At 38.7% G+C, this 20,282-nt stretch overlaps 2 protein-coding genes across 2 annotated transcripts in view; one reads left to right on the forward strand and one right to left on the reverse strand.

Annotated features, from left to right (window-relative positions):
- The window catches only part of LOC134227699 (large neutral amino acids transporter small subunit 1-like), a 122,751-nt gene that overhangs the window by 7,204 nt on the left and 95,265 nt on the right, over positions 1–20,282 (forward strand). The window lies entirely within an intron of this gene.
- LOC134206319 (uncharacterized protein K02A2.6-like) lies at positions 8,834–14,423 on the reverse strand. The gene is made up of 3 exons (XM_062682019.1): positions 14,348–14,423; positions 12,365–12,802; positions 8,834–11,682 (listed from the first exon to the last, which is right to left on the reverse strand). The coding sequence occupies exons 1-3, from the start codon at positions 14,421–14,423 to the stop codon at positions 8,834–8,836; spliced, it is 3,363 nt and encodes a 1,120-aa protein (XP_062538003.1).

Genomic DNA, 20,282 nt, shown 5'->3' on the forward strand with positions numbered 1-20,282 from the left:
TGATACAATCGTGAAAACAATAAGTAAACTACAGTTTTAAAACGATTTTGCCCTCAAAACAAGCTCATTTTGAAAATTAAATGTTAAAATGTTCAAATGTTTTTATTACAATAGTTTGAATTATCAAGAACACGTATTCGTACTGTTCTTTGAATCTAAGTGCAATGGATTGTAATGTGTTAGAGAAATTTTCTACTTTGAGGATGGCTACGAGGTTGGCCAAGTTTCGATAGATCGGGGTACTCTTTGGATGTTTTTCAACTATTCTTTGGAAAATTTCAGGTTCAATTTGGGATGGGACTTGCGAAGAAAAAGTGTAACGTCATCTGCCTTCAGCCAAACGCTACTACGAACTATCAGATGCATAGCATCTTGAATAAAATATTTTGAATTATATTTGATTATAGAAGACTTCTCTCCTTTGAAGAGTATTAGAACATATCCGTGATGCCTAATATTATAAAGTTATGAATGTGTTTTATTCCGATATGAAAACCATTGTGAAACATGAATTCCACTTTCACGAATTGGAAACACTTCTAGTGATATGGAAAGTCGGTCAACTGTGATAAGAAGAAGAATAAAAGACAAAACTATGAAAAAGAAGAATCTTTTTCGCATGCGTTGTCTCGGGGAGCGACAGAGTTCAATAAGGAGAGCTTGATTGTTGTAGCTGTAGATGAATCACAGTTCTGCGTGGTGAATGTTCACATTCAAGTGAATGATCACAATTATGCGTGGTGGGACGCCCGTATTCAAGTGTTTCTTCCTCTGCGTTGTTGGGACACCCGCAAGAAGAATAGTTTTATTATGAATCAGAAAGATCGCAATTCTGCGTGGTGAGACGCCCGCATTCAAATGTTTCTTCCTGTGCGTTGGTGGGACGCACGCAAGAAGAATAGTGTTATTGTGTATCGAAATGTTCACAATTCTGCGTGGTGGGACGTCCGCTTTCAAGTGTTTCTTCCTCTGCGTTGGTGGGACGCCCGCAAGAAGAACGGTGTTATTGTGGATCGGAATGATCACAATTTTGCGTGGTGGGACGCCCGCATTCAAGTGTTTCTTCCTCTGCGTTGGTGGGATGCTCGCAAGAAGAACGGTGTTATTGTGGATCGGAGTGGTCACAGTTCATCCAAGAATCTTTTGCTCAGCGATGGTCGATGGCCTACAAGTAGTTTGGTGTTGTAGATCCGAAAGGTCACAGGTACACAAGAGATTTGATTTAACTGAGATTAGACATTCGGCCATGATTTGGAGCTGTTTATCGGGCTTTTTTTAGTTACGGTATCTGGATTTTTTTGCTGAATGTTTCACAACTGTGAATGAACAGTGGATTGGACATGTATTCGGAAAAAGTAGAAGTAGTGGCAGTGATTTGAAGTACAAGTGAAATTTTACTTCACGAGTTGCGAGTACAATTGCGAGGTGAGACGCCCATTGCACGGGAGTTCCTTGAGAGTGGTTTCCCATATGCATGTGTGCTACCATTTAAGTGTGTTTTTCGATTATGAAATGAGATGCTCGCAATACAATGCAATGGTGTTCCTGGAATGATTGTTTGCTGCAAGATGCTTTTGTATCATGATGAGAGAGTAACCGAATGATACATAATATGTCGTAGGTGTTATTTTTTTCATGCAGAAGAAAAGGGTGATAGCATTTTCTTTTTTGGAGAAGAGGGGAGATGTGTGGCATTGGACAGGCCTATTATCATGAACTGGTCTAGCATGCATGTGTCAAATGACAGATCGTGTCAGTCATCGTGAGTATACACACATTCGCAGTCAGTCGATCCCACCTTCCTCGCGGGTGCAGCAGTGCAAACTTGATTGGTGACAAATATGCGCAATGTTGAATAGCACAGGGTCCATTACTAGCACTCACTCCCTATCGTTAATGCATACTGAGATGATGAGTGAATTTTTTTTCATTCTCTACTGGATTCAATTTCTGATCATAGCACATTGATTGAATACTAACTTTTCGTTGTAGTGATTTAGGTGTTTTTTAGTGCTGAACTCTAATACAGTTTGGAAATGTCACTTTAATGAAATATTAAAAAATAGCACAGGTTTGTTCTTCGTGTTTCTGGAAAAAATCATCCCCCTACTCTTGCTTTTCTATGAGTTCCTTTTTCTGCAACAGATAGGCTAGATGTACCAGTTGTGGCTATAGCACCAGTTGTCGCACTAGTGCTTTATATGCCAATTGGCCAATCAAATCACCGCAAACCAAGTTCATATCGATAAAGCATATTCATATGATACGATAACACCTTTGATCTCCTCCAAAACAAGCAAATCATAATTGTAAAAATAGATTTTGCTTATTTTTTGACGTCCTTTGCATCAGTTGTCGCACTAGTGGTCTCTATTTGGCCAGTCCCATAAGAAAACAATGGGATTTGCCAAATAAGGAACCAAAATTAAGAATAGTGCCACAACTGGTGCATGCGTTTCTATTATGGATTAATCAATTTTGATGACTATAACAAATTTGATTGTGGTTTTCACAGCTGTTCTAAGGAGCAGGAAGCAAAACCTTTCGCTTGATATATTAAGTCCACCCACATGTCTTTTACTTATTTTTTGAAAAATAGTTGTTCTTATGTATGGCGACAATTGGTACACCCACCCTACTCCCAGCGTACATAGTTTAGTTACCCAATCTTTCCTACAGTTGTTAGTTTCCTAGGCACAAGGATTATAGTAAGCTGTGCTTGTTTTACAATGGCTCAGAATAAAATGCTCCAATAAATACATGGACACTTCAATATATTCAACATGTTGAAAAACGTTAAAACTTGCTTATGGTAAATGGACAATGCTACGATGGTTGCAGTGGGCGTAGAAGGTTTATTTTCCACGATTATAAACCAATAAATCTTCATTGGTTCACACAGCATGTCAGTGAAAGAAGGGTGATAAAGTGAAAAAAAAAAACATCAGAATGAAGAAATGTGCGGTATAGACTTTGCCATCGATGGGATGGGTTCATGTGGTGGCGCTTCTGGTGAATGACGCCATAAAATCCGCAAGGACACCCATAGGATAATTGCCTTACAGTGCGACACTAGTGATGAACTTTTCACATTTGCTCAAGTTGTAAACAATGTTCAATAAATGCGGTGATGGTGTAGAAGGAGTCACGTGACGTAAATCGCTTCGATTATTGCCTTTCACTAAGGATTAATCATCCACGTTGTGTTTGTTATATTTGCTCATGTTATGCTGCAAACGTTTCGTCATACTGCGGTTACTTGACAGTAATTGTCTTCCATTTCTTCAGGCGTTTTTTTTATTAACAGTTGAAACCACTTGAACAAGTCGAGGATGCTGCGCCGATTGCTGATAAGGAAAGAATGACAATGCCTTCCCTCTCTCTTGTCAGGTCAGGGATTTCTTAGATCCATGTCTTCCAAGGGGTCATCCATAAATCAGATATGGTTTTGATTTGAAGATTTGATGTGGTACTATTGGCCGAACCTTTTTTCGTTTTGTTGATGAAGAATACCGCGACTGCATGTCATGGAACACACTGGCATGTCGCATTTTCTGGCTGATCTCCAACGTGGTTATGAATAGCGATAATGATGATGCGCCGCATGAACCACTGCAATTGAAGTTCATATCATCTTCGTTGTACGAATGTCGCAGTACATACACGGAATGATGAGAGAGAACGGGTATAACTGAATTAATGAGGTGGTTGAACCGTGTCATCATCGAATTGCTCCAGATTTGTGGTGGACTGTCGTATAATTTTGAATTATGATCCATGCAGATGAAAGGTTGAGGTTGATGATAGTGATTTGATGGTTTGTGTCTACTAATGTGCATAGTTGAAAATCGCATAGCACAGATTATTATTTTGAACAAAATTTTTCCATTAATTTTCAATTTTTTAACTTGTTATCTGAAACTAGGACGTGAACGTAACTCGTTTTTTTTGCGTCTATACTTTTTGTACGCTCGGTACTCACAAAATTTAAGCAATTATACCAATTTATAATTGCCAGATTTATCAATTATGTAGATGTATAATATGTGCCTAGCACTAATACAATATGCCATTGCGTCAAAATTACTCACTCAATATTATGCTGGACATCAGTGGCCCAAACTTAGCCACATCGATTGTGATCTGCTTAGTGGCAACATATATTATCGGTAGGCTGCAAACCAACCTTTTCTGCTCCCTTTGGCGATGGAAAAATTGAGCAGCTTAGAGGAGCCTGACTAATTAAAATTCAACACTTCCATGGTAAAAAATTTAAAAAAATCAAAATATGATCAGCATCTTGCTGACGAAAGCTATTGCGTCTAAAAACAACATCAGTAATATAAAAAATGCCAAATTCAAATATTGGACACCTGCTCTCCATCTTTTCCTCATCATCTGAGCTAATTAAATTAAAAGCTCACTCCGATACCGAATCACTAAGCGCCAATTAGTACCTTCAATGGATTGTAATTTGCATGTCTGCCGCGGTTTGCCTAAGTGATTTTCATTTGTTTCTACTGACGCCTATGTCAGAGTGAATCGCTTAGGCGCCCTCAAAAGATACGAAGGGCGGTTGCGTAGAATCTGACTCAAATTTGAGCAGCCACATATTAGTGTTTAACTGAACCAAGAAGCTTGGTGTTTTAGTTATACAAAGGCAGTTTCATTACTCCATAAACCAGCGTAGGGCAGATTTTTGAGGAATTCTTAATGTTCTTTATTTATTTTTCTACTCTTCTTCTTCTTCTTCTTCAATGGCTGTACATTCCAACTGGAACTTGGCCTGTACAATGGATGCACTATGCCCAGAGTGTTGAGAAAGTTTCCTCCAACCCGAAAACATCCTTGACCGGACAGAGGATTGACACATTTGCTCGCAAGGTTACTGGAGAACCGTCATTTCCCTATTATTATTCTTTTTTAAAACCCATCAAACCAGTATAGAAACCTTGCACGAACGATATTGCTAGAATAATATACAAAAAAGTGCATGTAAGACAGTTGTGCGAGCTTTTTACCAAGACGTCTTCCACCAGACAAAGGTCGCACAGGACGAATACTTCACACTTAGAATTAGACACAATTTAAAGATTCGCACGACTTTTCACGGCGTAAAAACCGGCGGGGAAACGTGGAAGCCAGGGGAAAACGTTCCGTTGCAGCCATTTACGCTGCTTTGATTTATGTTGTACACCGACTTGAGTTTCCTCAATATTTATGACCTTCCTATTAATTATGATTATTGTTATCTTTATTTGAACCTGTATCAGCCCAGTATCAGTACCATTATTGTACGATGATTTCGTATCAATGCGAGGAATACGTATCAATACTTTTACTATTTTTGTTTATTAAAAAATCAACACTTTCTAATTCTAATACTCGCTTCTAATGATTTAATGAATGTTAATTTGCACCTATAAACTGGTGTGAACTTCAAAAGGCGCAATAACAGATCAATTAACACTAACTTCACCCAGAGACACATGGATAGAACGGATACACCAGACCTTGAGTAGGTAAAAATTGAAAAAAAAAAAACAGGTTAATCCACCTAGTGTTGGTGGTGCCTTTCTCGTGCATTTAAAAAATAAGAAAAAAATATAAATTTGCACTTGAGGGGGGCAGATTTCACTTTTTCTTCAATTTGTGATCATTTGTGGTGTATTTGTGATCATATGAAAAAAAAACAATTTTGCAATTTTCTTTTTCAAATGGGAAATTTTTCGATTTTATATTTTGTTAATAACTCGATTGTTTCAAAAGCTACAACCATGATTATTGATGCTGATGCCAGATACAATCATCCTTTGACAGACCAAACCATTAAATCATCGACAAACTAGCGCAATTCGGTACAATAATAAAAAGAAAACATCGACGAAGAGAAATCGATCAATACAGTTACGTTCCTATGAAACTAAGCGCGAGTATTCAGTGAAATATTTAAATCATAAAATAAAAAAATCCAAAATCTCGAATGATGAATTTTTAAACCCTTCGTAAAACGTAAACGGTTTAACCGATTCATAGTCGACTTTCTAAAAACAAATTAGTGTGTGAGTTAGAAAATGACGAGAACAATTCAAAGTTATGTCGAATTCGTTTTTAAACCTGGGTCAGTGCCAACCCGAACCCTGAGTAAAAAAAACATTTTCAGTTCCATCTGTCATTGGATATGTTGGTGTGCGTAGCATCGTGTTTGTTTTGATTCGAAACATATGATCCAGGACATCCAGTGCACTGGCAGTGCGTTGGCGTTGACTAATCAGATCATGATAAATAAATATGTTTAAGTGCGTGAACTGATTTTTGCGGATAGTGGAAATAACTTTTGGGAGCTGCTCCTGGAATTCATCTCATGGCTCCGATATTCATCCTACCAAAAACAAAGCAATGGAAAGGAATTTGTATTGTTTATTATTTTTGTGATTTTTCTCTGCAGTGAGCACACATGTTGACAAAAAGAGGCGACGAAATTGGTGCTGCATCTCTTTGTTTCCCGTTGAGATGAATATATGTTCAGTGAGATGGAGATCGGTACAGTTCCCCTATTTATTTATATTCTATAATCCCGTGCACATTTTTATACCACGAATTCCGTATTTTCCGTATTTCCGTAAATTCATCTATTTCTGCAAAAGTTTTTTTCGGAGAACACTCAGAAGCATGTAATAGAAATTCTCCAGGATTCGCTAATTTTTTTTTCTCGCTACCTCTCCTGATAAAGGTAGCCTCACACCTCGAGATTTCTGTCAAGATTGCTGAAAATCAGCAAATAATTTGCCAAACAGCTAACAAACGTCATTTTTGCCGGAATATCAGTTATTTATTTTGCTGACACACGACTGTGCGGATTTTTGCCGAGCTGCAGACATAAAAACTAAGTGTGTAGCTTCTCATATGCAACCGTGAATATGATTTGAGCTAATTTTGTCTGTAGTTTGAATTATCGTTAAACGAATGAATTTCATCAATAATGAGCATTTGACGAATTTCGCGCCAACTCTTCTATGGGGCTGGCAGCACCATCTCAGAATCGAATGGAACTTGGCAAGCATAAAGATATGGTATTTTTAAGCCACTCTGCATACTTAATTTTTCAAAAATTGTCAAGAGGGCCTAATTTTTTTCATTGATTTTGAAAAAATCGATGTAACTCTAAAATGACAAGACCTACAAAAAAGTGTTGTATGGCGGACTGTCGTGAAATTCCCTTGAAGTTTTTTGGAAAAATATCCAAAAAATAATAAACCGATTTCTACACTGAAAAAAATTAGTTTTAAAAATTAAAATCGATATTACAAAAAAACCTCATCTCAGAAATCGATGAAATTTTTTCTGCAGATAGGTATTTCAATTATCTAACTTTTCTGGGAATAATGTTCCTGTGACATATTTAAGGAAAAAAAGTTTTTCCAACAAAAACTTTTTCCGTGTCCATATTGAGTAAAAATTTATCAGCGTGTTTTATGCCTTCAGCGCCAAATATAGGTTCAGCAGCCTATCATAAACCAACGACACATTTTGGACGTATAAAAATTTGTTTGGGGAGCAATTTGGCATAATCTAACATATTTGTGGACCAACATTTGAAAAGGGGTTTATATTTTTTTTTACTTTTTGTATCGAAGTAACTTAAAAACAATAGAGTTTACAAAAAAAAAACAAATAATTGCTTTGAAAACGGGCAAATGTTGACGAAGCGAAATTGAAGTGATATTCAATTGTAATACAGGTCGGACTCGATTATCTGGAGTATCGATTTTATTTTTACTCCGGATAATCGAATCACCACAAAAAAAATCAAATAACAAAAAACTTATGTTTTATTTTATTTGCAGTGGTGTAGTCAGAATTTATTGGAGAAACACATTGATTAATCCACCTAGCGGTATCGGTGACTTTCGGGTGTAATATGGAAAAATAGTATTTTAGCCAAAACTTTTGAGTTTATAGTCCGATTCAGTCTTGATGCATTGCAACTTGATGGTTGAGAATAGGTGCCAATAAAATAGCTAGACTATTTAAATTTGTTGTATGTAAAATAGTATGTTTGCCTTTATTTCTTTTGAGTCCATGAGTCAAAAACACAGACATCACCTCAATTCGCCGATCATGTTATGTATGTAATACTATGGATCTCCGAGCCATTTAAAATAATGTTAAAAATGTTAAAAATTTAAAATTATCTGAATGTTAAAAATTTAAAGATAATTTGGGAGATTTCCTCTGAAAGCTAGAAGGGAACGCAGTGGTCACTACTAACTATTTGGTTTTGCTGAAGTTGTTAACTAAATCTAAACTCTGCTTACCTAAATGAACATCCACGAATTACATAAGTGTGACAAACAATACACAATTTTAAAATGATTGATATAAAAAGTTTGAAGGAGGGTTGGAGATTAGGGTTGAAAATGGTCGATTCTCGCGTTACGAAATTAATGTGTAATTTCAATTCAATACATGGCTTAGAAGCAGAATGGCACTTTTTTGCAACATCGCACGGAAAATGCCCTTGCGAAGCTATTGGTGGCTCTCTCAAACGAATGGTAAAACGAGCAAGTCTTGTCAAAGATTATGGAAATACTATTGTAGGATCTCGACCCCCCGGGATTTCAATGTAACGCAATAAAACGACCGTTCACGTCCGCTTCGTACAATGCTATATTTCAAACTGACTCTTTGTTTCAATTTACAGTTTCATTACCAGTATTCCGCTAAACTCATAACTCTCACACTAACACACTCTCTCTCTCTATCTTTATTCACCACACTACATCCCTCTCCTACTCTTCAAAAAAAAAAAAAAAATTCACACCTTCACCAATCAAGTGAATCGTTTGGGAATTTTTCTTATTCTCATCGGCCGTTTCTGCTTCGGTGTCGAGTCGACATCTGCTGGTTTTGCTAGCTTCCTTGGATGGCTGGATGAATCGGATATGGCACCATCCTGTAAACCAGGCTGTGAACATTGTTCCTGTAGGGGTTCTTGGAGATCTGTGAAAGAATCAGAGGGATTTGAAGTTATTGCTGTAGAGGGCCACTTTTTCAAGTGGGCCACGGGACGCCGATATTTCACTCCATCTTTGTTGACTATCGTGGTATCACTTCCAGATCGATCGAGAACGGTAAACTTTTCCATTTTAAAATTTGGTTCCAGCTTGCCTGATTCGTAGCTTCTCATCATTACAATATCGCCAATTGCTATCTCCGATTCTTTTGCATTTCGCCGACGATCTGCATACAGTTTCCCTTGCATCTTCTTTATTGCATCGTTTTCCTTGGTGTGTTCATCACGACTGAAATAGGGATCTGTCCGTAGTGATGGTAGCAAATCTTTAACAGGGCGTCCAGTTAGTAGCTCCAAAGGTGCTTTCTCGGTCACGGAATGCGGGGTGGTATTATATATGTAAACATACTCTTCGAGATTCTTTCTCCAATCTGACTTTAAAGCCTTGGAAATTCTTAGCGACTTCAGAATCCCCCGATTTTGTCGCTCTATCAAGCCGTTCATTTGAGGCCAATATGGTATGGATTTCACCAGATTTATGTTTTTGCTAGCACAAAAATAAGAAAACTCTTCACTTGTGAAAGGTGGCCCGTTATCTGAACGAATAGATTCAGGATACGTATGATCTTTGAAAATCTTCTCTAGGGCTTCAACGGTCTTGGAAGCAGTGGTACTCTTCATCTCCACTACATGAAGATATCGACTGTAGTAGTCTACTACGACCAGGAAAGTAGCAAACTCTTTGGCTGATAAAAAATCAATAGCAATCTCCTGCCACGGCCTTTCTGGCATTGCCTTACGGCACATAGGTTCAGGTGGATCTTGATTACTCACAGCTGTACATCCAACACATTGCTTCACGGCACTGCAGACTTCTGTATCCATACATGGCCACCATACATATTGCCGAAGATTTCGACGCATTGCCACTATCCCAGGATGGCCACGGTGAGCGATTTCCAGCGCTCGTTGCCGCAATTTCAGTGGTAATACGATTCTGTCTTCTCTAACAAGGATACCGCGAATCAACCCTAATTCCTTATCGAATGCTTGGTATCGGAAGAGCTCCGTCGGCCATATCTGTGTCCTCAGGGCTTCAATAACCCCGCTCAGCGTCGAATCATGCAATGTCTCGTTACGTATCTCTTCCAGAGTAATGGCTGCTGGCGATTCACCGATTGCACAGAGGAAGTGCTGTGTATTTTCATCAAATGGCGCATCTTCTTTAGTGCACAAGCGTGACAATACATCTGATATGTTCTTAGTTCCTTCAATATGCTTTATTTGGAAGTCGTAAGGCTGGAGGCGTAAGGCCCAACCTTGCGCTCGGGAACAAGCTCGCTTACCGTCTCTGTACTTTCCTTCGAAGATGTATTCGAGCGTTTTATGGTCGGTGAAGATCGTGAAATGAAGGCCGTATAAATACAAATAATATTTCTCCACTGCCCAGACTACGGCCAGTGCCTCCCGTTGTGTCTGAGGATACATTCGTTCAGCATCTGTCAGGCCTTTTGATGCGAAGCTAATGATCCTAGGCCAACCCGCGTCATCGCGTTGGATGAGCACCGCTCCCAAGCCTACAGGAGAGGCATCTACGAAAAGTTCTGTTGAATCCTTAGGATCGAAGAATCCTAGCTTTCTTACTTTGGTTGTCAGCTCTTGTCGAAGGTCGTTGAAGGCAGCTTGCTGTGTTTTTCCGAAAGTCTCAACTTCCCCACGGATAAACTCTCGAAGCGGCTCGGTGCGAGTAGATAGGTGTGGAATAAAGTGACCTACGAAGTTTACGAGCCCCAAAAAGCTCCGAACCTCCTCTTTTGTTTCCGGCATCCGGAAGTCACGTATAGCTGCAACCTTTTCCTCCGATGGGCATATTCCAAGAGCGCTAACTTTGAATCCCAGTATATTCAGCTCGGTCACTCCAAACACACATTTTTCTAGATTCAATTTCGCATTGTTGCTTTTCAAGACGGCAAGTACTTGCTGTAATCTGAGGTCATGTTCCTCCCGCGTGCTTCCTGCTACTACAACGTCATCTATGTAGACTACGACTCCATTGATCCCCGAAAACATTTCCGTCATCACACGTTGAAATATTTCCGGGGCGCAGTTGATCCCGAACATGAGTCGTTTGAACCGCATCAACCCCCGATTTGTCATGAATGTTGTAACGTTACGTGAATCTGGATGAAGTTCCAAATGGTAGTAAGCCGAGGTCATGTCCAGTTTCGAAAAATAGGTTGCTCCTCGAAGCTCATTCAGAAAACTATCAATCACCGGAATCGGGAAATGTTCTCGTTGAATTGCCTCATTCGGGAGCTTCATATTTACGCAGAGCCGAATGTCTCCTCTACCCTTTGGAACGACCACCAATGGTGAAATCCAATCAGGCGCTCCCCTAACCGGCTCTATGATATCCTGTCGAAGCATATCCTGAATCTTTTCGTCAACTTTATGTTTCAAGGGCTCCGGTATCCTGAGATATGCTATTTTCTTGGGTGGAACAGAGAGATCAACCGAGAGTTTCACCTGCACATTTGGGAATTTCGGAAAAGGGGCTACTGATTCCTCTACCTGGTGAACATCTAAGCCAACTTTCAAGACATTCAGCTCTTCAGCAGTTGTTTTGCTCAACAGAGATTTGTTGGCACCGTCTATAACGAAAAACTCTGCGAAAGTTGAGGGTTTTGATGAGTTAACAGAAATTTTGGACTCGAAGCTGGCAAGAACGCGAAGAGGTTTCTGACTAGCATACGAAGAGAATTGGCGATTACATCGGACGTTCCGTTTAAACACTTCGACTTTGTTTCTCTGAAGATCCAGCCAAACCTCCTTGGAGATTGTGTTGATTGCTGCTCCAGAGTCGATGAGGAATTCGATGGGAAATGTGTTGATGAAACATGTTAAGATTCCATTGTTGTAGGAGCATGAAGTAACCTAATAAACACAATATTTTATTTTCAATTCTTTTATTCTCTTTCAAACTTAGTAAACTTTATTACTGAGATCCTACAAACCCTCAGAGGAACTTTGGGAAACACATATTTTATTTTACCTGCTGAATATCCTCTGGAACTGGGCGGCGAGGTAAATCCTCATCCCAGTTTTCGTTCGGAGTGATTATATTTGCTTCTTCCTTCGTAGACTTCCAGTTTTCTCCCCGACCAAACCGCTTAATGGTACCAGTACGACACTTCCTGCCAAAGTGACCGATTTTCCCACAGCTGTTGCATCGTGCCCGTCGTGCAGGACAACTTGGATCTTCGCTTGAATGACGGTATGATCCGCAACGATTGCACTCGTTTCTTGTTCGCCTAAGACCAAATTGGGACGATCTTGCACTGAATCTACCACGAGTAGCCGCTGATCTCCACTCTTGCTTCACCGAAGCAACTACTGCAGATTCTCCAGCCAAAGCTTTCGCCTTTTCTTTCTGTTTGAGGAGCATTTCTCTGTTCATAGCATAATTTGTTATTCCGTCAAGGTCCAACGTTCCCTCCAATCCTTTGTCACGCACTCGTTCATCAAACGCCCCCATAGTCACTTGCTGCAGAATCTCGATTTCTTCACGCTCTTGAAAATCGCATCGGATAGCCTGTGTACGCAGTCGTAGCAAAAACTGGCTGAAGGGTTCAGATGATGCTTGTTTGAGCGTACGGAATAATTCAAGTTCGATTCGGACATTACGCTTGCCAATAAAAAATTTGTTCAACCTTAGCACCGCGTTGTCGTATTCAGGGATTTCTTTTGGTTTGAATGGGACCCGAACCGGTTCCGGATATACCTCCTCTGAAACGGGGCGCAAATTATAAAAAATCCGTTGTAATCCACGCCCTCCGCGAGCAAGCAGTAAGATGAGCTTTTCGTGCTGCGATTCGATACGTTTCATCTCAAGAATGAGCTCGAATGAGCGATGCCATTCCTCCCATTCTCTACGAAGGTCTGAAGAATCGACTGCCTCGTTGAAAGGTTGTAGTGGCCAATCTTTTTCATCCATGATTCTACACAAAAAATGAAAAAATACATTGAAATGATTTATATTATCATTTCAACTAGATACCTTCAATTGACAATTGCGTATATTGAGTTGCTTGGTATTCTCCATATTTAAGGATAGCAATTTTTATTGATATATTTATTTTGTAATCCCAATCATCGAAACAATAACATTTTGATCAGTCAAATCCTTTGTAGGTAATGATTTATCCAATATAAATAGTACTTCCTATTTATTTCTCTGCTAAATAGAGAATAAAATAGCTGTATGGAGTCGAACCACAACATTGAATACTCTTTCATTCGTAATATGGAATCATATTTCTTCTCAACTTCTCGTGCTGTGATGCTTATCAATGCAGACTCATACTTCTACTAAATCACTATATGTTTTGTCTGCTTCTACAAAATACTGAGTTCGAAATACTCTGTGCTGGGGAAATAAAGCGTATTCTAGAGTTGTGCACAGTACGTGCCTACACAAGCGGGCTTAGAATTCCTCCTACCAAGCTGGCAGTCAGGCTGGATTACATAACCATAAACTACTTTGAACATTCGGGCTCCCTCGCTCAGCATTGCTGCTGAACTCGATTTGCTACGCTATATAACGAACTCACACTTATGTCACCCTCGATGTCACCCCAATACATCAAATATTTTACACGGTTCTCTTTGCTTTGGTAAATGCCGGGCTCGTGAAACCTTCACGCTACGACATACCAGTCTCACCTATTTTTTACGTTACTTTATAGTACTCACACAAATTTGCTTACATTTCTCTCCACCAAAGCTGCGACACCAATTGGGCCGGACTCACATTGTCATAAACTACGTTAATCATTCGGTCTGCTTCGCTCAGCATTGCTGCTGGACTAGATTTGCTACGATATTACACAATCACACACTTCTGTAAACCCACTACAACAAAGATTTGGGTCTCTTTGCTATGGTAAATGCCGGACTCGTGAAAGTTCCACGCTGCGACATACCAGTCTCACCTCTTTGAACACGTTACTGCACAGTATGCACTTACACAAGTGAACTTTCATTTTCTCTCTACCAAGCTGCGGCACAAATAAAGCCGGACTCACATTATCATAAACTACGTTGAACATTCGGTCTCCCTCGCTCAGCATTGCTGCTGGACTCGATTTGCTACGATATTCAACAATCACACACTTCTGTAAACCCATACAACAAAGATTTGGCACGGGTCTCTTTGTAATGGTAAATGCTGGACCCGTGAAAATTCCACGCTGCGACATACCAGTCTCCCCTCTTTAAATACGTTACTGCACAGTATGCACGTACACAAGTGAACTTAAATTTTCTCTTTACCAAGCTGCGGCACAAATAGAGCCGGACTCACATTATCATAAACTACGTTGAACATTCGGTCTCCCTCGCTCAGCATTGCTGCTGGACTCGATTTGCTACGTCGTTCAACGGACTTTTTTTTTTCTCTTTTTGCATTTCTCGTACATTTTAAATTTTTTTTTTTGTAGATATACAAACTCGTGTGTGCTACACACAACGATTGATACTTGTAAAAAAAAAGTAACCCATACTCTCAAATTGTTTAACTACTTTTGTACTTTACGTTGCACATTATTGAATATACTAAAACATTACACGGAGTGGGGGTCAAAGTTCCAAATCATTTAAACGCGCATGCTTCGTTTTGAACAAAATGTGTATAAAGCTTACCTTGATTCCACAGGTCGCTCTAGTTGGCATGAATAAAACTCTCGTTGGAGCTCCACGTTACGGTTTTGATTATTTGTTCCCCGCTCAATTCACTTAATCTGGGCTTATATTCGTTTGTAGATTCACTCACTTCCCCAGTATGTTTGCTAAAGCGGACGTAAAGCTTTCACTATTTAACAAATCTATATATATAAAAACCAATCTATGTATGTATGTTCGCTAACTACTTCTGAACCACTTGGCCGATTTCAACCAAATTTGGTACACACATTCTCTATCCTCAGGGGAAGTTAACAAAGGGGGTGGGAGGGTCATTTAGGAAAGGGGAGGGTTTTGTTTCGAAAACGAACAATTATGCGTAACTTTCATCTCCCAGGACCGATTTCAACCAAATTTTGTACACATATTCACTATAAGGAAACAATCATATGAGAGATTTTGGGAAAGGGGGAGGGGTCTGGAGGGAGGGATATTGTTCAGAAAACGGGTAATTTAGAGTAAATTCTGAACCCCTGCACCGATTTCAACCAAATTTGATACACACATTCTCTACCCTAAAGAAAAGATAACAAATGGGGGTGGGGCGGTCATTGTAAAAAGAGGGAGGGTATGGGGGGAGGGGTTGTCTTTATAAAACGAGCAATTCAGTGTTACTCCCAACTTCCAGTACCCATATCAACCAAATATTGTACACATATTCACTAAGAGAAGTCGATCACATGGAAGTGTAATTTGGGAAAGAGGGAGGGTCTGGGGGAGGGTATTGTTCAGAAAACAGGCAATTCAGTGTTTCTTTTGAACCCCTGGACCGCTTTCATCCAAATTTGGTACACATTCTCTATCCTAAGGAGAAAATAACAAAGGGGTGGGATGATCATTGGGAAAAGGGGAGGGTAAGGGGAAGGGTTGTCTTTAGAAAAAGAGCAATTCAGTGTAACACCCAACTCCCAGGACCAATTTCAGCCAAATTTGGTGCACATTTTCTATTCTAAGGAGAAGATAACAAAGAAGGTGGGAGGGTCATTTTGGAAAAGGGAAAGTTATGGGGGAAGGGTTGTCTTTAAAAATGAGCAATTCAGTGTAACTCCCAGGATAAATTCCAACCAGATTTGGTACACTTATTCTCTATTTTTGGAAGATGTTTATTGAAAAGGTAGGGCCAAACAAAGATATAAAAATATATTGATACAAAGGTTCAATTCTATGAGCGGTAGATCTACCTCTGTGGGTTTCGTGCTACAGCATTGGACATTTTAATTCTATAATTTACTTTTCAGTCCCTAGCAAAGCCGGATACATATAGCTATTAGCTATCTATATATCTCGGATACTTATTCAACGTATGTGACGTATGTGATTTTGTAAACAAAAATTTAAACGTTGATTTCTGCAATCTGATAGCACTCCCACGCAAACTATCGCCACATACAGGTAGGGGAGGTTTCGGCTACATGTTCGTTGTATTGGTTTGCGTGGGAGTGTCATCATATTTGACAAATCGACGTATGCATCTTTGTTTACAAAATCACATACGTCGTTTTGAATAAGTTGCCGAGATATATAAAACTCAATGTTTGTATGTTTGTGTGTGTGCTCCAGCCTAACTTCTGAACCCATTATTGTATTGTTTAGTTATCGATCAATTCAACCATTTATCGAAATCATGGTTTTGCCCAACGTAAAAAGCAATGATTAATGTGTTTCCTTCTGGATGGTGAATGTGATCCCTTCTTTAAAAATAGACGTTTGCTCGGAATAAGGCATCGGTGGATGTTTGTCCTTCTTTAGAAATAGACGTTTGCCCGGAATATGGCGATTATGGGTTCGCTCCCTTTTCCAAAATCAGTCAATGTTTTCAAATGAAATCTGCCTTCTTTTGATCAAATGATGAAGTATCGATAAGATAACGCAATTATCCTGTTGACCAATTGGTTTATTCATTTTCCGATTGTGAAAAAAAAACTGCGAATCAAACTGGCAATTCCGAGCAAGGCCGGGTACATAAAGCTAGTACACAATAAAACAAAGCCGCACCTGCAAGCACGTCGTATGTGTGCAACACCATCTCTCTCAAAACTGTTTTCACATATAGGTAGTTCACTCCCCTCAAATAGCCAAACGAATCAATTTCATGTGGCGGCCATTTTACCAGAAAACATGTGGCTCACGCATCACCCAAGCACAAAAGATAGGAAAATGACTCAATCAACACAATATTACGCAACTTATCAATTTGTTATCACTTGACCAGAATTCAACAATTTATCACAAATTTCACTTTATTTTTTTTTACTTACTGCTTTTAATCCTACCGGTTGCGCCAATTGTAGGATCTCGACCCCCCGGGATTTCAATGTAACGCAATAAAACGACCGTTCACGTCCGCTTCGTACAATGCTATATTTCAAACTGACTCTTTGTTTCAATTTACAGTTTCATTACCAGTATTCCGCTAAACTCATAACTCTCACACTAACACACTCTCTCTCTCTATCTTTATTCACCACACTACAACTATTAAGACTCCTCGGGAGTTGTACGAATGGGCAGTAACACAATCAGACAAAAATATCTCTATAAATTACATTTCTGTTATATCTCGAATGAGCAATACTCAACAATGGCAGAAGAGTTTGATGAACTATTCAAAAAAGTAAAAACTATAACTGGCACACAAAAGTTTCATTATTTTATACCAATCGCTCATAATGAAATCCTAGCTAAAAATGTTCCAACTCAGATGAAGAAATGTCTTCAAATTGTTCGAGTAAATTTACAAATTAATGAGTTTTTTTTTGCTAAACCAATTTTAATCTTTATATTTATTGATTTATTTTCTCGGTGAACGAAACGCTCTTTTATGTTTCAGATTTTACAGTTCAGACAAATTTGCAATAGTCCATCAAACATCACAATTTTGTAAATCTGGTAATGTGTGTAACATTGATATAAGAAATCTAGGAAAATATACGCCCTTTTCAAACAATGGTCTACTTTAATGTTATAGAAATTGCTTCCTAAACAAATTTTTAAACGTCCAAAATGTGTCATTGGTTGATGATAGGCTGCTGAACCTATATTTGGCGCTGTATGCATAAAACACGCTGATAAATTTTCACTCAATATGGACATGAAAAAAGTTTTTGTTAGAAAAACTTTTTTTCCTTAAATATGTCACAGGAACATTATTTCCAGAAAAGTTAGATAATTGAAATACCTTTCCGCAGAAAAAATTTCATCGATTTCTGAGATGAGGTTTTTTTGTAATATCGATTTTAATTTTTAAAACTAATTTTTTTTCGGTGTAGAAATCGGTTTTTTATTTTTCGGATATTTTTCCAAAAAACTTCAGGAAATTTCACGACAGTCCGCCATACAACACTTTTTCGTAGGTCTTGTCATTTAAGAGTTACATCGATTTATTAAAAATCAATGAAAAAAAATTAGGCCCTCATCAAATGTTACTCTTGACAATTTTTGAAAAACTAAGTATGCAGAGTGGCTTAGAAATACCATATCTTTATGCCAACCAATTTTCATTCGATTCTGAGATGGTGCTGCCAACCGCTGGTCGAGTTGGCGCGAAATTCGTCATTTGTGGTTTTGAGGGATAGCTATCAGGTAAACCAATTTTCCACTCTTTTACCACAGACAAACAGACGTAACAGCTTGAACATTTTTCTGAAAAATCCAGCACTCAACTGCTCTATCACCATCTTACGAGCATGTTACACGAAACAATGTTTCGTATGACATTGTCACCAGAAGGCGCTAGAGTGAAATATCAAACTAGAAGGATTCCGACGCTAGCGCCTCTAGTTGTGAAACGCTCAATCAATCATATTCAAATTGCTCGTTAAAGTCATGGTCGATGGTATTTTCTATTACGTATGTTTGTCTGTGCTTTTACTATTATCCGATGATGCACAATGGTCGGTTTCGTTAAATTTCACGTCATAAACCGTTAACTCGAAAACCATCAGTTCTAGAGTTTTGACGTCTTCAGAAGAAATGATCTACAAGAAAATATCAATTTTTGGTGTGAGTTTCCATTAAGGTGGCCATATAGGTAATGTTTTATGACAACATTACTATATTTAGATAGGGTGGTCCCGAAAAAAATAGTTTTTAGCTTCCACTGTCATCAACTCAATTTTTTTCAAAAACTGTCTTAGTATTCCTTCACGGTACATAAGATTGTGATAGCTTCATTTTTAAGCATATTATAAGCGTTTTTTCATGAAAAAATTATATTTTTTTGAGCATTCAACATCAGCTAGCAGCAAATATTAGCAAAATTTTCAATCGTTTTCTGAAAGTATACCTTCAGGCTCATCAAATCCATGATATTTCATTTATCCATCTTTGTCCACTTTTGTTTGATGATAGTATTAGTTTTGTACGAAAAATAAAGAATTTTATGTGAAACACAAATACCATATTTTGGATTTTCACAATATTTGTAGATCATTTCTTTTGAAGACGTCAAAACTCTAGCACTGATGATTTTCGAGTTATCGATTTATGTCGTGAAATTTGACGAATCCGACCATTGTGCGCTGAACCGTATCCCAGCTTGTTTATTTACTGCTGGTTGAAGAAACAATTGAATGCCACTGAAAGGATGCGGATCCGTTGAAGTTTAAGGACAGGCCTCCGGGAATCAACGCAGCAACGCTGAAATACTGAACATAACAGTGGTGCGTTGCTTCCGTATTAAGTGGTGTGCCCTTGAAAACGCGAGCAGATCAAAATTTGGATTCCGGTAGGCTTGTCCTTAATACATATCAAATTGCATATTTTGAAGTCCCAACGTCGTAGCATTGAAGGCTGTAAAACATGGCGTAAGTGTGTGAGCTTGAAGAATTGGATGTTTCGTATTCGAGCAGGAATCGAAGATGAAAATACAGCTTTGCCACAAAAGATCACCCAAATATATAAAAAAAAACTTTAGGCCGCCGTACTATTTGAGCTGTAGTATCTTAAGTATTTGCAATTAGCGGTTTCTTTTTGGAATTTGAAAGCATAGCGTCGGAATCATTTGAGCGTCAGAACCAGTTTATGTCAGAATTATAGCCACCGCCATTATGGTACTAACCAAAAGGCATTTTTTCTATTAACTACTATAAAAATAACTTAGGTAGAACTTCCCTCATTTTAGGCTACGTCTCATGATTGACGCATTTTATTCTAGAAGTTTTTGCGTTCTCGTGACAAAACAAGAAAAGCTCATCGGGTACTGTACAGTGTTCAGTGTTCTGCGATTTTTCCGGCTTGTGATAGTCCAGCTGCAGTGATGAATGATTCAGCATTCAAATCCCGAACATTCTTTTTTTGATATTAGATTTTTTGATATAAGAAGTTCGGTAGAACATGAACTTAAAGCGTTTTTTTTTGCTGACCTAAACAAAGCGAACTTTCACGTGCTGCACAGCCCGTTTCGGCCTCAGTCTGAAAATAAATGAATGATGACCTAAACATTGCGGGTGTAATATTCGATACGTGAGCACTGAACGTGGAATCCCATTTGTGTCATTTTTATTGTCAACCTTGTGCACATCACTCA

The sequence above is a fragment of the Armigeres subalbatus genome, chromosome 1 (assembly GCF_024139115.2).
Source record: "Armigeres subalbatus isolate Guangzhou_Male chromosome 1, GZ_Asu_2, whole genome shotgun sequence".
Lineage (NCBI taxonomy): Eukaryota > Metazoa > Arthropoda > Insecta > Diptera > Culicidae > Armigeres > Armigeres subalbatus.